At 39.7% G+C, this 15946-nt stretch overlaps 1 protein-coding gene across 1 annotated transcript in view; it reads right to left on the reverse strand.

Moving 5' to 3' along the window:
• Positions 1-15946, reverse strand: part of LOC130863211 (probable ATP-dependent RNA helicase DDX60) — a 94514-nt gene that overhangs the window by 48006 nt on the left and 30562 nt on the right. The window contains exons 15-21 of the mRNA XM_057753102.1: positions 15652-15810; positions 13651-13800; positions 10345-10464; positions 8366-8461; positions 4979-5094; positions 2334-2476; positions 2105-2214 (exon numbers count right to left, since the gene is read on the reverse strand). Of these exons, the coding sequence (XP_057609085.1) occupies positions 2105-2214; positions 2334-2476; positions 4979-5094; positions 8366-8461; positions 10345-10464; positions 13651-13800; positions 15652-15810 (894 nt within the window). The remainder of the gene's footprint in view (positions 1-2104; positions 2215-2333; positions 2477-4978; positions 5095-8365; positions 8462-10344; positions 10465-13650; positions 13801-15651; positions 15811-15946) is intronic.

A 15946-nucleotide genomic window follows, 5' to 3' on the forward strand; every position in this document is an offset into this window, starting at 1 on the left:
AATGCAAACTTGTGCAACCACTTTGGAAATCAGTGGTAATTTCTGTGACTTTTCAGGCACACAAACACAAAGTGCTAAGGAGAAGTTAACTTACCAGTTGAGGAAAACACAGCAAGATTCTAAAAAGGCTCCACATTATAAGAGTTTCAAAGGACAAATCAAGATCTAGGCACCAACATGTAGCATTTGGGATGAACAGCGTATAGCAGAAGGGCTTCCAAGCAAAACACATTCAGGAAATGCAATGTAGAAAAAGGCCCTGGGAGCCACCTAAGGGTTGGCAAGAGACTTGAACTTGGAATGGCTACCAGATGCCCAGGGCAATGTCCCCAGTTAGTTCATTGGGGCACCTGAGGATAGGGAACCTGAAATGAACCTATCCTATAATCATACTGATGAATATCTTGCATATCGCCATAGAACCTTCATCTAGCGATGGATGGAGATAGAGACAGAGACCCACACTGGAGCACCGGACTGAGCTCCCAAGGTTATAATGAGGATCAGAAGGAGAGAGAACATGAACAAGGAAGTCAGGACCATGAGGGGTGCACCCAACCACTGAGACAGTGGGGCCGATCTATTGGGAGCTCACCAAGGCCAGCTGGACTGCTACTGAAAAAACATGGGATAAAACCGGACTCTCTGAATGTGGCGGACAATGAGAGCTGACGAGAGGCCAAGGAGAATGGCACGGGAACTTTCATCTGGCGATGGATCGAGAGAGAGAGACAGAGACCCAATTTGGAGCAACGGTCTGAGCTCTTAAGGTCCAAATGAGGAGCAGAAGGAGGGAGAACATGAGCAAGGAAATCAGGACCACGAGGCGTGCACCCACCCACTGTGACAGTGGAACTGATCTATTGGGAGCTCTCTAAGGCCAGCTGGACTGGGACTGAATAAGCATGGGTTGAAACTGGACTCTCTGAACATGGCGGACAATGAAGGCTGATGAGAAGCCAAGGACAATGGCACTAGGTTTCGATCCTAATACATGAACTGGCTTTGTGGGAGCTTAGCCTGTTTGGATGCTCACCTTCCTGGACCTAGATAGAAGTGGGAGGACCTTGGTCTTCCTGTAGGGCAGGGAATTTGGACTGCTCTTCAGTATCGAGAGGGAGGGGGAATGGACTGGGGGGAGGAGAAGAGGAGTGGGTATAGGGGGAGGGGAGCAGGGGGAGGGGGCAATATGTGGGAGGAGGGGGAGGGAAATGGGAAACGGGGAGCAGTTGGAAATTTTAATTAAAAAAGAATAAAAAAAATGAAAAAAAAAAGAAAAAGGCCCTGGAAGACCTTAGCTGTCAAGGTCTTGTATCCTTAGCTGTTTTTAAAGAAGTTCAGTAAACTCTTTTAAGGAATAGAATTAAAATTAAGAGCCATAATATACTATCAGAACATAGTATATACTTTACTTTTCAGGTCAGAGGGGGAAGAAGAAGAAATGGCTATCGTTTTCAGGACGAATGTGAGTTTAAATGAACCTTTCTAGGGAGCAGAATGAGAAAGGACGACAGGTACATATAGGAAACATTTAATAAATTATCCTCCTATTATCCTCCTCTGACCATGCAATAGCTGGTTGACATTTTTCAAGGTCTCTACATTGCTGAGCCATTACCAAAGAGTCATGACTTGATTGTCATGTCAATGGGAAGCATGTGTTCCTGGTTTCAGATCATACACATTAGTCATGTTTTCACATGTGAGACTTTCCCACACATGCGTGTAGCTGCACTGAGCAAAGAGGTTAAGTGCTGTCCTCGGCACTTCATTAGTGGTGCAGAAGTGAGTTAGTTAAGGGAGAGGCTGACATGGGTGATTAATAAAGGGGAAAAAGGACAGAAATAATGTCCCCAGACTAATAAGATCATCAAGTCAATGTGTTTAGTAGTATTAAAACCTTGAGGATCCTAATGGCATCCTAATATTGAGGAAGTACAGAAACTAGAACACTGCTGTTCACTTTTAAATCAACATTGTAGTGTTCCCTCTGCATTCTAGCATCAGGCTGCACTTCGGATGCATTCTGCACAGCATTATAGTTTCCGCTGTTAGCCAGACAGTGCTGTTCTATGGAACAACTGTGGCAAAGGTTGCTACTTACATGATCTATGGTTAGTGCGGCACATGGGTGAAAATGATCAAAGCAAACTTCACCCTGTCTCACAGAACATACGTGCTTCTCTAGGTCATTGTATCTCTCTCCGTAGATCACTGAAAGGGGAAGAGTGAGATTTTCCAAATTATCAAAAATGTGGTGAATGGAATAATTTTAAAGCAAATAGCTAAACTGAGCAAAAATAAGGCTGTACAACTACACAGAGCATACATACCAAGTCTAACATTGTATGACTGTCTAGCTTGCGCTTGGTCTTCGTGACGACTGCCACGGGCACCAGCATTTCTTTTGGAAAAAGTTATTTTTCCCACTGTACTGTCTACTTGTTCCCAGTACCTCTTTACTGACTGGAGCCACCTTTAAAAAAATAAATATATTACTTATGATTTTAATCAGTAATGTGCCAATGGTTCATGTTTCAAGTGCTTTGGTATTATTTTGAAAGCTGTGGAGTCATTAGAAGGTAGGAGCTGCATACAGAAGTCAGTCACTAGCAGAGGGACTTTGAAGAGTAATTGACAACCAGCATCAGCTATCACAAAGGTTATGCTAGCCACTGGTTCTCATCTAGCTCTCTCTGCTTCCTGTCTGTTGTCATGTAAACAAACTGCTACCTCAGGCTCCCCACTTCCATGGTTGAAGCCTCTGCTCCTTGCCTTTTCCACTGTGATGGGCTGAAATCTTTCTATAACCCTGAGTCTAAATAAAGGCATCCCTCCCTTAAGGCATTTTTGTTCACATCAACACAAAAGTAACTCATACATTATTTAAGCAGAACACAGAAATAATTTATGTGAAAGTAATTAAATACAAAAGAAATCATATGTCTTAAAACTTTCACATAATGGAATTAGATCTATAGCCATAAAACCTGAAATAAAATTCTAGCTTCCTTATTATTAACTCTGAATCCTGCATGAATCACTTAATATTTTTGTGCCTGCCTTTTAAGTTTAAAAATCAATAGACTTGTAAAAGTACTATTAAGTAAGAGTAACAATGGATATAGTAGTACATCTAATATTGATAATATTAAGATAAATTACTGTATGCAAAGTACTTAGGAGAAAATGTGACACATGGGAGAAGCTAAGGGATGTATTGTTATCAGTGCTCAACATCCGAGCTAATAAAGCTTTGCTCTCTAAACAAAAAAAAATTTACAAAATGGGATGATCTTGAATCTATGACTAAATGTATCATTCTATCACCCTGATTTATGTTTACCAGTAAAGGAGGTAGAGTAAAATAAAAGGAATATGCAGCTATCACTTTATTTTTGAGCTATGACATGATACTTCCTATTCAACTACATACCTGACCCAAGAGACACTGGGTATTTCTTTGTAGAAAGTAGCCAAGACTTATCAGAAGAATGGATAAAGAATGTGTGGAATATATACACATTAGAGTACTACTCAGCTGTAAAAAATAATGACATTTTGAAATTCGCATGCAAATGGATGGAAATAGAAAACACTACCCTGAATGAGATAACCCAGACCCAAAAAGAGGAATATGGTATGTACTCACTCATTAGTGGACTCTAACCATAAACCAAGGACATTAAGCCTAGAGAAGCCAAATAACAAGGTGAACCCAAAGAAAAACATATAGATCCTCTTGGAAATTGGAAGCAAACAAGATTGCTGGGCAAAAGTTGGGAGCATGGGGGTGGGCTTGGGGGAAGGGGAAAGGGAAAGACAGGGAGAGCTTGGGGGAGTGGGAAGGTGAAGATGGAGGAAGGGTGGATATAGGATCAGGGAAGAAGTTATCTACGTTAAGGGAGCCATTTTAGGGTTGCCAAGAGACTTGGCTCTAGAAGGGATCCCAGGTGTCCATGGGGATGTCTCCAGCTAGGTTCTTGGGCAGCAGAGTAGAGGGTGCCTGAATTGGCCTTGCCCCACTAACACACTGATGATTATCTCGAATATCACCATAGAATCTTCGTCCGGCGATGGATGAAGATAGAGACAAAGTCCCTCATCTGAGCAACAGACTGAGCTCCCAAGGTCCAATTGAAGAGCAGAAGGAGGGAGAAGATGAGCAAGGAAGTCTGGACCCCGAGGGGTTGGTCCACCCACTGAGACAGTGTGCCTGTTCTAATCGGAACTCACCAAATCCAGCTGGACCGGGACTGAATGAGCATGCGACCAAACCGGACTCTCTGAATGTGGCTGAAATGGGGTGCTGACTGAGAAGCCATTGATAAGAAACCTTCATCTAGCAATGTACGGAGATAGAGACAGAGATCCACTTTGGAGCACTGGACTCAACTCCCAAGGCCCAGGTGAAGAGCAGAAGGAGGGAGAACATGAGCAAAAAAGTCAGGACTGTGAAGCCTGCACTCACCCACGGAGATGGTGGGACTGATCTAATGGGAGCTCATCAAGGCCAGCTGGAATGGGACTGAATGAGCATGTGATCAAATCGGACTCTCTGAATGTGGCTGACAATGAGGGCAGACTGAGAAACTAATGATAATGACACCAGATTTGGATTCTACTGCATGTACTGGCTTTTGGGGAGCCCAGTCTGTTTGAATGCAGAGCTTCCTAGACCTGGATGGAGGGGGGAGGGCCTTGGACTTTCCACAGGGCAGGGAACCCTGGCTTCTCTTAGGACTGGAGAGCAAGGGGGAGGGGTGTGAGAGGAGTGGGAGGGAAATGGGAGGATGGGAGGAGGTGGACATTTTTAATTAATTAAAAAAAAAAAGAACTAAACAGACAGTAGCTTGAAGATTCAGGGAGTGCAATGGATGAACCAGAAAATGAGGGAAGTCTAAGCCCCAAAAACGATTATGAAATCCAAACTTTCAAAATAATAAACATTCTGTCCAAAATAGAATCGAATCCATACTCAGTAAGATGCTGAGGGTTGCTTATGGTAGCTGAAAGGGCCAAAAACGGACATCGGATCATGACAAGGAGATGCTCCCAGATTTCTGCTCCAATTTCTCCACCCAGACAATGTACCTATTAAAAGAAAAGAATGCTTTCAATTCACAAGTTAGTTTTAAGAATGGCAAATCAAAATAACACATAGAATCTTAATTGATCAGAGGTATTTCCCATTGCCTTTAGTGAACCACAGCAAGTTTAAAGAAGTACTAGAAAAATCCAGATTTAGAACATCTTGGCACTTGAATTTTTTAAATATTTTTAACCAATACACCTGTCATTAATTTTTATTTTGCTTTCAGAAGTTTCTTTCAGGCCTATGCATTTTTTTGCCATGACAATTGACAATCAACACACCTCATCTCAGTCACAATACAGTACCTTTGTGACTATTGTCCTAACTGGATACTACATTCTTGACATCACATGCAAATATGCTTCAAAGATAAGTTATATCTAGTCATGTCACTAGTTAATGTTTTTCCCTTCCTTGTGGAACAAGGAATTTAATCACTTAATGGGATACATAATGATTAGCATAATGTGGTCCACTCCTGCTATTCCAGCATCACGTGAGCTCACTCATCCTCTCTTACTGCGACCCATACACATCAGCCATTTCTTTGTTCCTCAGCACACACTTCCCACCACAGAGATTTCATATTGTTATCTCTCTTATATAAAATATTCTTAAAAAGAAAATAAAAAGTCAACATATAACCATGGCCTCTTAATCAGTGAAGTTCATCTTGGTGTCAATAGTTTAAAAGGGTTTTGCTGACCATCCATCCATTCCAGAGTGGTCCTCCAACCTGCCTTCTGCCATTGTTGCAATTGTGACTGACACCTTGAACTTCACAGGAAGCACTGCTGGCAGCTTATAAGCGTTTGTGTTCCCTGATTTAACTTATCTCTCTCAGCACGAGCAAGGAACTCAGGACCTCAAGGGGTGCACCCACATACTAAGACAATGGGGATGATCTTTCGGGAACTCACCAAGGCCAGCTGGACTGGGTCTGAAAAAGCATGGGATAAAACCGGACTTGCTGAAAATAGCGGACAATGAGGACTGCTGAGAAGTCAAGATCAATGGCACTGGGTTTTGATTCTACTGCACGTACTGGCTCTGTGGGAGCCTAGGCAGTTTGGATGCTCACCTTACTAGACCTGGAAGGAGGTGGGAGGTCCTTGGACTTCCCACAGGGCAGGGAACCCTGACTGCTCTTTGGGCTGATGAGGGAGGGGGTCTTGATTGGGGTAGGGGGAGGGAAATGGGAGGCGGGGGCGGGGAGGAGGCAGAAATCTTTAATAAATAAATAAATATATGAATAAATAAATAAATAACATCTCTCTCAATCTGTATCCTCAAATCTGGATAACTCTTACATTGACACAATGCCTGCCTCTAGGGAGACATTCCTCAAATGAGGCTGATTAAATGAATACATGACCAAATTCGATTAGATGAACGAAGGATTCTTGAACATAGTATTAAATAAAAACGTTAAATCCAACCCCCGGAAACAAATTTAAAAGACTTACTATCAGGTAAGCAGTTTTACATACATGTGTAGAAATGTGTATATACATATTTTCTATTGCCCATTTGATTTTTGTCTTGGTCAGATGACATACCATTCTAGTAAATATTAACTTAATTTTGGTAATATTTAGCAATTTTCCCTGATTCTGGAAGAATAGACACTAGCCTTCAAAGCCTTTAGCAGTTGCTCTCATAATAAATTGGAAGAACTGAGGGGTTCAATGTTATATCCTTTCAGAGTTTGAAATCCAAGCTACAACTCGGTGTCTTATAATATTTTAAAATTTTATACATATGGGTGTTTGGTATACATGCATGTATAGCCTAGCATTATTTAAATAAAACTATCCAAAATTCCAAGGACACAAAATATATAGGTTAAGTAAAAATAAGCATAACTGTCGCGCCGGCCTCAACCAGCAAGGAAGAAGCAACACCGGAGCTCTTCTTGCAATCAGTTTATTCAAGACCTTATTTACAGCTTCTCTCTCTCTCTCTCTCTCTCTCTCTCTCTCTCTCTCTCTCTCTCTCTCTCTCCCTCGCCCCCCCCCCCCCCCCCGGGCAAACCGCTCCCAGCCCTTAAATAGGCACGGGCCGCCAACCCGGGATTGCCACGTGGGCATATGCAAGCAGCTGACGATCATTACGTGATAATAGCATAAGTCAGGCCTTAGCCATATAAGGAGTTGATTATTACAAAGAGCACTCGCTTTTGGGATAGCGGAGGGCAGAAGCCAGCACCATCAGGTGCGGCTCCACGCAGCTCTCTACACATAACAACTCAGTATCCACAAAATAAAAGCACAACTTATTGGGTGATTTCAAGTCTATAACACAAAGAAAGGCCTGGGGATTTGGGACAATGGTGAACTGCTTCAAAGACCTGGATTTAACCCCCAGGACTAAAACTATTCATTTTATTATTATTATTATTATTATTATTACTGAAACAAAGTAAAGATTAGCTAAAATAGGTTTCTTTTTTTTTCTTTTCAGCTTAAAATCCAGGAATCAAAGAATGTACTTTTCTATGGGGCTCTAAGTCTCTCAATAAGTATAGTGAACGATGCTGCTACAGAACTCCCCCATGTGGCTTCCATCAGAACGTCTGCATCTACTCTGGTTTTCACCCCACTCTAGTGCTCAGGGACACTGATTCACAGGTACTACTTCAGTGGGGCTCCAGGTTCTCTGGATCTCTAGCTTTAATGATGGGGTAAGTTGAGATCGGTTTTTCATTGGCCCCTCCCAAGTTGCCTGACCCAGCTGTGTACCTCAGCTAAGGTTCACTGCTTGAAATGTAGCCTATTCGATCAGAATCTCCTTTGCAACCAGTTAGTCCCTTTAAGACTAACAATAAATTCCTCTCTCTAGATTTTCTCACAAATGCCTTTTTGAAAACATACTTTCAGACCAATATTTTGAATAGGCCATTTGTTTTCCTTTAAGATCATGACAGACAGAATCATTTCTCAGCACTTGCTGAAGCACAAAAACCTTTGCTTTGACAACCAGACTAGATTTTAAATTTCTATCAAAGGAAACTTGTATTATGAGTTTAATTCTGTTCTCTCCACAACAGCATCACCATATATTACTGGTTTCTCATGCATGCAGAACTCTCACCATTACACAATATTTAGTCACAACAGAAGAAGTGAGCCAAGAGGGTGATTCAGCTGGGGAAATGCTCAGAAGAAAATTGCATCTAAATTACATAAGGGACAGATGTCCCAAATCACTAAAGACATGCAATATTTATGAACACTAGAAAGTTATCCTGAGACGTGAAATCAAACCTACCTCATCAAATATGACGTATCTGATCCTCTTCACCCAGCTTTGGCGATGAGGAGCCAGTAGCAGAATTTCAAAGCAGGCAGGTACGGTAACAAGGACCTAAAATCAGCAGTAGGGTGTGAAGTAACACTTAGAATGTGCATGGTATAAAATTACATGAGGCAAAGCTTCATGAATGTATCTTCCAATAATGAAGATCTGATACTACATCTAAGAATTGGATTCATTGCACGTGTAATAATAGTTTGAACGACATGAAATTTCAATTTCCCTGGGACAAAATAATAAAATATCAAATTTGAAATGCAGGTTCTTGTTTATGAACCTTCCAACGGTGTCCAGCCCTGAATGGGACACATTTTGATCTCTTTCCAAACACAAGAAACAGTAAAGGAAATGGATAGATCCAGAAAGCCAGGGGAAGGCATAGTGTATTGTGAACTGCTGTCTTCTGATCCAGGCCTGGCAGCTCCACCCATGCACTTACAGTAACTGTGGTGGTTATCTCTTTATAAAACCTGGAGAACAAACCAGTCAAAATTCCAGCATGAATGAAGAAGCACTCACAAGGCCACACCCCCACAGAGGAGTTATTGGCAGGTGGTGGCTGCTGGGAAAGAGACATGATACTGTGGAATGGAAGGAGAGGAGGGAGGTAGAAGGAGAAAACAGGGTAGGTGGATATGATCTTAATACACCTCAAACACGTATACAATTCTCCAAATAGAAATAAGAATATTTTAACTAAATAAGTAATTTAAAAAGAAAAATATGTAAAAATCAAAGTCATTAATATTAACTCTTGTTTTTGTTTATGTTTTTCAAGACAGGGTTTCTCTGTGTAGCAGTCCTGACTGTTCTGGAACTCACTTTGTAGACCAGGCTGGCCTCAAACTCACTGAGATTTGCCTGCCTCTTCCTCCAAAGTGCTGGGATTGAAGGTATGCACCACCATGGCCTGGCTTAATTTTACTTAGTTCTTTCAGATCTAACACTAATAGGGAATTTGTGTTAGATGAGGTTTCTTTGTTTTTTTTTAATTTTATTGATTTTTATTGAACTCTACATTTTTCTCTGCTCCCCTCCCTGCTTCTCCCCTCCCCTTCAACCCTCCCCCAAGGTCTCCATGCTCCCAATTTACTCAGGAAATCTTGTCTTTTTCTGCTTCTCAGGTAGATTATATCTATGTAAGTCTCTCTTAGGGTCCTCATTGTTGTCTAGGTTCTCCAGGATTGGGATTTGTAGGCTGGTTTTCTTTGCTTTAAGTTAAAAAAAAATCTTTGAGTGAGTACATGTGTTAATTGTCTTTCTGTTTCTGGGTTACTTCACTCAAAATAATGTTTTCTAGATCCATCCATTTCCCTGCAAAATTCAAGATGTCATTATTTTTTTCTGCTGTGTAGTACTCCATTGTGTAAATATACCACATTTTCCTTATCCATTAGAAGATGTTTCTTTTAAAGGCAATCCAGGCAACACATTGCCAAGTCTACAATATAATGCTCTACAAGCATGTATTAGTTTTCATTTTATCTTAATTATTTATCTGATAATTCAATAAGGTAGAAAACTGTAACTTCACTAACACTACAGTGCATTCATTAACTACAACACAACACAAACCTTTTAACTGATATGAGTATCTAACAAGAGAAAGTAATTATGATAATATATGGCTGTTCACTAAATTTTGGTAGCTTGTAAGACCACTGTATCATTTTGAAATCCATTGTAAAGCAACATGGTGAATGAGATATAAACTAAAAGTTTAAATCAAAATGAATATATCTTTAGAGAAAATGAGTTCTATTTTTCACATTCTTTAGAATTTGACAAATTTGTATTTTCTCTGAAGCAGTTTTGTCCTTCACAAATTCAAGAAATTACTTGCACAAGTCTTGAGAAGATGTTAGATTTCTAGTCAAAAAGACATATCATTGTTATATAATCTAATATTAAGTTTATTAAATAGTATGGCAAACCTGGCAGTTCAGGGCATCATGACGATAATCCCTAGTGAAAACGCCACACACAACTTGACCAGCTGGCAAAGTTTTGGTGTAACGCTTTTGCACAGTTGCTGCCACTTGATTAACAAGTGCCTGAATGACAGGAAAACAGATGTATTAGTTACATAATAAAGTGTAGGTCAGCAAAATTTAATGATGGAGATGTTCAAAACTACGTTCTGCTATGAATGCAGAACACTAAATAAACCTTTTTATCTACCCACTCTAGAGTAAAAAGCTCTCCCATTGAACTGTTGGACTAAAAATCTGAACTTCTTTGATTAACAACAACCTACAGTAAAACAGACATAGAAAACAATTATCTGAAAGTAAAATGATAAGCATATCCTATAAAGCAGAAAAACTAACATATACAGTGCAATTAAATGATCACCACTTATAATCCAAGGCTATCACAAAAAGAATCTCAAACAAATTTGTATCTCATATTTCAGACCCTCCCTCAGATGTCAGAAGCTTGACTATATACACAAATCTGTAGAGTCTCACTAAGGGTCAAGCAGGTAGCGTGGCCAGAGGAATCTATAAACCTTCAAACATCTATTACACACTTTTATTAATTTATTACACGTTTCCCCAAAGTACACATCATATAGATGAAACTGTAAAATTTATAATACATCTATAAATAGGTTTAAAAGTGACTTTCCAGTTATTTTAATATATCTGAACACACAACCCTCTTGTGCTGGCTATTGTTATGTCAACTTGACTCAAACTTGAATCATCTGCAACTAGGAAAGCTCTACTGAGAAAATGCTACCATCAGATGGACCTGTGGCTAACTTTCTTGATGAATAATTGATGTGGGGGGGCAGTTTACTGTGGAGAGTTTCACCCCTGGGCTAGTAAACTTTGCTACTATAAGGAAGCAGGATGAGCAAACCATGACAAAAATAGCCAGTACTCAGCACCCCTCCATGGCCTCTGCATCAATTCCTGCATCTAGGTTCTGACCCAGTTTGGGCTTCTATCCTGATTCTCTCAGCCATTAACTGTGCTATGTAAGTGTAAGCTGAAATAAACCGTTCCTTCCCAAAGTTTCTTATGATCATGATATCTTATCATAGCAAAAGGAATACCTAACAAAGACAGTCTCCACATGAAAATGTGGATAATTCCAATTACACAAAGATTTTAACATTACCATTGGAATGAATAAATGTAATAAGCTAAGGTAGAAGCCTGATTCATGAATGTATACTTCATTGTGGTTCATAAAAAGATGTATTATTCATTACACAAAATTTGAGGAATTATTTAAAAAAAAAAAACCAATTCTTCCATTCTAAAAAAAGTAGGCAAAGGGATGCCCTTCTCCTTCTCCTCCTCCACTCCCCGCACCCTACCCCTCACCCATCACTACCTGAGGCAGATGGGTGGGTTGGACCTGTGGTCATAAGAACAGAAAACTGTCTCCGATTCCTACCAGCTAAAACTCGGAAGAGCAAGCCCTGTACATTGCCCGGGCAACACAATGGAGCCAAGTCTACTGGCACAGGTGTAGGTGAGCTAGCCCTGAAGTAGTGAACAAGGGATAGCTAACCCCATTACCCAATCTGTTCTGTGATGATATGGACAGGGGAGTGGTGCCCTCTCCTCCCATCAGTTCTTAAGGCAGGTGTGAGTACTAGCCCTGAGGTTACAAGAACAGGAGAGTTGTCCCTGCCCATCACCAGCTTCAACACTTGGAAGAGCTGGTTCTGCACTTCACCTAGGTAACAATAGAGCCAAACTTGTTGGTAGAGGTGTGATGTGCCAGCTGTCATCACTACCCATTGGTCATGTGGCAGTGTAGGAAGGTGAGAGATTCCTCCTTTCCCCCTCAATCCTTACTACCTGCAGCAGGTGAGAAAGCTGACTCTTAACAGCTGCAGCACTCAGGAAATGCCCCTGCCCCTCAGCTAGGAAGCACAGCAAAGCTGCCTGGTGGATGAAGGTGAAGGTGACCCAACCCCAATGTTATGAGCAAGGGAAAGCCGTCCCCATTATGGTAGCATGGACAGAGGAAAGATGCTCTTCCCCTTCCCTCTCATGCCCATTAGTTCCTGAAATGAGCAAGAAACTGGCACTGGGGTTATAGGAGTGGTAGTGTCCCTACCCTACACCAGCTGAAGTACTCAGAAGAGTGACCCCTGTATCTCACACATTACATAGAAGAAGCATAGAATAAAATTTTTAAAAAGTAAAAAAGAGAAGAAAAAGAAAAAAGTAAGCAAATGTGTCATCAAGTACATCATGAATAAAGAAATATGACAGACCAAAATTTATAAATATTAATACTACCCAAATCACCAAAGAAATGCACATCTAAATATGCAAATATAAAAATACACGTTTCTAAATAAACAGAATTTTACTACCTCTGAGTGTAACAGAAGCTCACTGAATAACAACAGGAATCTTGAGAAAGATTTGAGATTCCATCTCACTCCAATTAGAATGGTTAAATCAAGAAAACATGTGTTAACAGTTGGGGGAAATACGTGGAAAGGGGAACCCTTAATCATTACTGGTAAAAGTATAGTCTGGTATACCCATTATAGAAATCATCACTGAGGTTTCACAAAGCATGAAAAATGAAAATACCTCATGACCTAGCTACATCACTCCATCCTGGGTATATACCAGTCTTCCAGTCTTACTAAAGAGATATGTGTACAACAGTTCAAACTTCCACTATTCCAGTAGCTAGGAAAGAGAAGAAAGCTTGATGTCCAGCAGCAAATTAATAGAAAAAATGTTGTACAAATACAATATTCTATTCAAACAGAAACAAACATGAAACAATGTTGTTCAAAGAAAGTGAATGGAGCTGGGTATTATTGTATTAAGCAAAATAACACAGACACAAAAAGACAAATACCACATGTTTTCTCTTATATTTGGATCATAAAATTTAGTTTTTATTATATGTATAATGTAAGAGAGATTGGGTAAGGGACATTAAACTAGACAGGGACACATAAGAGGGGAAATGGTGCAGAAGGAAAGAAGGGAAATAAGATAATAGAATATATGTGGCTTGAAAGTGGAATGGGGGCTACAGAAGAATAAAGGGAAGCGGTGGAGGGGACTATATCATAGGGGAGGTAGTGGTGAAGGGGAGTCAAAAATTATATACAAAAATTCTATTATAAAGCCCATTACTAATTTTTAACGAGTGAAAAAAAAAAAAACTAGATATACCACACTTCCATGTCTAATATTTGAGTAAGTTTTTGAATAAAGAAAAATATTCGATGCACTGGTCCCTACCTTTGTGGGTGAAACATACACAACCACGCCTTCATCACTCTCCTTCAGCACCTTCTCCATGCAGTAGTAGGAAGCATAGGTTTTGCCAGAGGAGGTTGGGGCAACAATCACTGCAGATTCGTTGTTATCCACCACATCCAGGAGCTCTCGCTGCAGGGGTCAGACCATGATTTGCATCAATCAAACAAGTCATATGCTACCCCAACAGATCAATCCTTTACCATTCTGATTTTTCTGAACCTCAATGATGGAGAGCTGCAGACACACAGAAAAATTAAAAGGAAACTCTGATAGACGACTTATTCTCTCAAAGGATGCAATTTGTTTGCTTTTCAGCAGCTGAGAAATGAGTCTTACATGTGAAAATGGAGTAGAAAAACTAAAAGAACTGGACAGGACAGGACAGGACAGGACAGGACAGGACAGAGAGAGTATTCAGGAAAAAGAAGGAGCCAATGAGGAAGGCAGTGAAGCAAGGTGTATGGACAGAAATGTGATCAAAGTACACAACATACATGGATGAAAAGACCATAATGAAACATGCTCTTTTGCACAATCAGTATATAAAAATCACTCAAAAATAGCATCAGAATAAGATCTTACTATTATAAAGGCTGTTTTCAATAGTTGGGAGTACAGAGTATCTTTGAGAAATATAGTTGTTCGAACCAGCCAACCATAAAATTACTGCCACAATTTTATGGCAGTAAGCAAATGGTTAAAGCGCAGAAATAGCAAAGATTCTTCACTTTGCTTCTTACCCTCAGTGGGAGACTATTTGGAAGCATCATCTTTGCATTCTATTATTTCATTTATCAAGATGATGAGTAGTCAAAAAAATGGAAAGGCTATGTAAATACAGAAGACAGAAAGTACTCTCAAATGACAACCTGCCATTCTGTGAATCTCGTCCTCCCCACATGCCACACATCAGAATGAAAAGGGCATGAAAAAATTAGAAGGTGTATGGAAGGAGCAAATTTTCCTGCCTTGTAGCCTACACTAAAATAAGAAATTGGTCTCCTGCTCATGGAAAATCAGAATTTTGTTATAGAAGGTCTCAGCCCAATTAGCTTTCTCTGATTCTTGCCTTCAGTCTTAATGCTTCCTCACACAACCTGATCCACCCCAATGTGATGTAATTCTATTCACAAGCTGGCACTGGAAGCTAGGCTCATGGAACCATCTTGTCTCTGGTCTTAAAACTCCAGAAATGGTAGGTAATAAGCATCTTTATATTAAAGCCAGGCTCTCCCAGGTTTTCCATTTCATTGATGAATAGTGACTTGAAATTCTGAACTAGTCAGATTGAACCTACAAAATTGCATTTGTATACATAAATAGTACGCAAGTTATCATATGTATGCATATTTAGGTATATGCATATATATTTTGATGTGTACAAAAGTGGTTACTTCCAAATTTTGTAGCCATCAATATTTATCTTATATATGTTTGCAGAAACATAGCTAGAATGGTAGAAAATACATAAGCATTTTTCTCACTGTTTAAACTATCTGAACTTCTTCATGAATACATATGTTGTTTACATATGAAATTCTATTGACAGAAACCCTGGAGTCTGGTACAGAATGATAATAGCTGCATATCACAGACATTGTTAAGTTTTGACTCTGTGCATGTGAATTCATCCAATACCTCACCAAGGAAATGGTCTACCATAGTAAATGAAATTTTGATTTCCTTAAATAGAAAATATTAGTCCAAATGAGGCATTTTAAATAACAATGAACTTTAACTGACATGACTTTTAAATGAAATAACTCAATATTATAAAGTCAATGACAAATACAAAGGCTAACAGAGAGAGAGAAAGATGAGAGAGAGAGAGAGAGAGAGAGAGAGAGAGAGAAGAAGAGAGAGAGAGAAGGAGGGAGAGGGAGGGAGAGGGAGGGAGAGGGAGGAGGGCTGGAGCAATAAGAAACTAAATGATGCATACATGACTAAAAATATAAAAAATATTTTTATTCATATTTATACCTGCCATGTATCGGGAATAAAATCTTGGACCCTGGGATCTGGATCTTTTCTTTCTTCTCGTATCAGATGGTGACCCATATATTTTAGTTGGAACTGAGCCGGCCCAATTCCAACTGAATATTTATTCTTTTCTTTCATTTTTTTGTCATCTGTTTCATCCTGTATTATTTTAAAAGATTGTTTTGAAAGCAATTTTAATGTATACCATGATTTAAATTTTGAAATGTTTATAATTGAGTTTCTTCTATATGAAAACAATTAATCACCCTTTAACCATCTTGAGGGCATTGCCACT

The sequence above is a fragment of the Chionomys nivalis genome, chromosome 20 (assembly GCF_950005125.1).
Source record: "Chionomys nivalis chromosome 20, mChiNiv1.1, whole genome shotgun sequence".
In the NCBI taxonomy this organism is placed as follows: Eukaryota; Metazoa; Chordata; class Mammalia; order Rodentia; family Cricetidae; genus Chionomys; species Chionomys nivalis.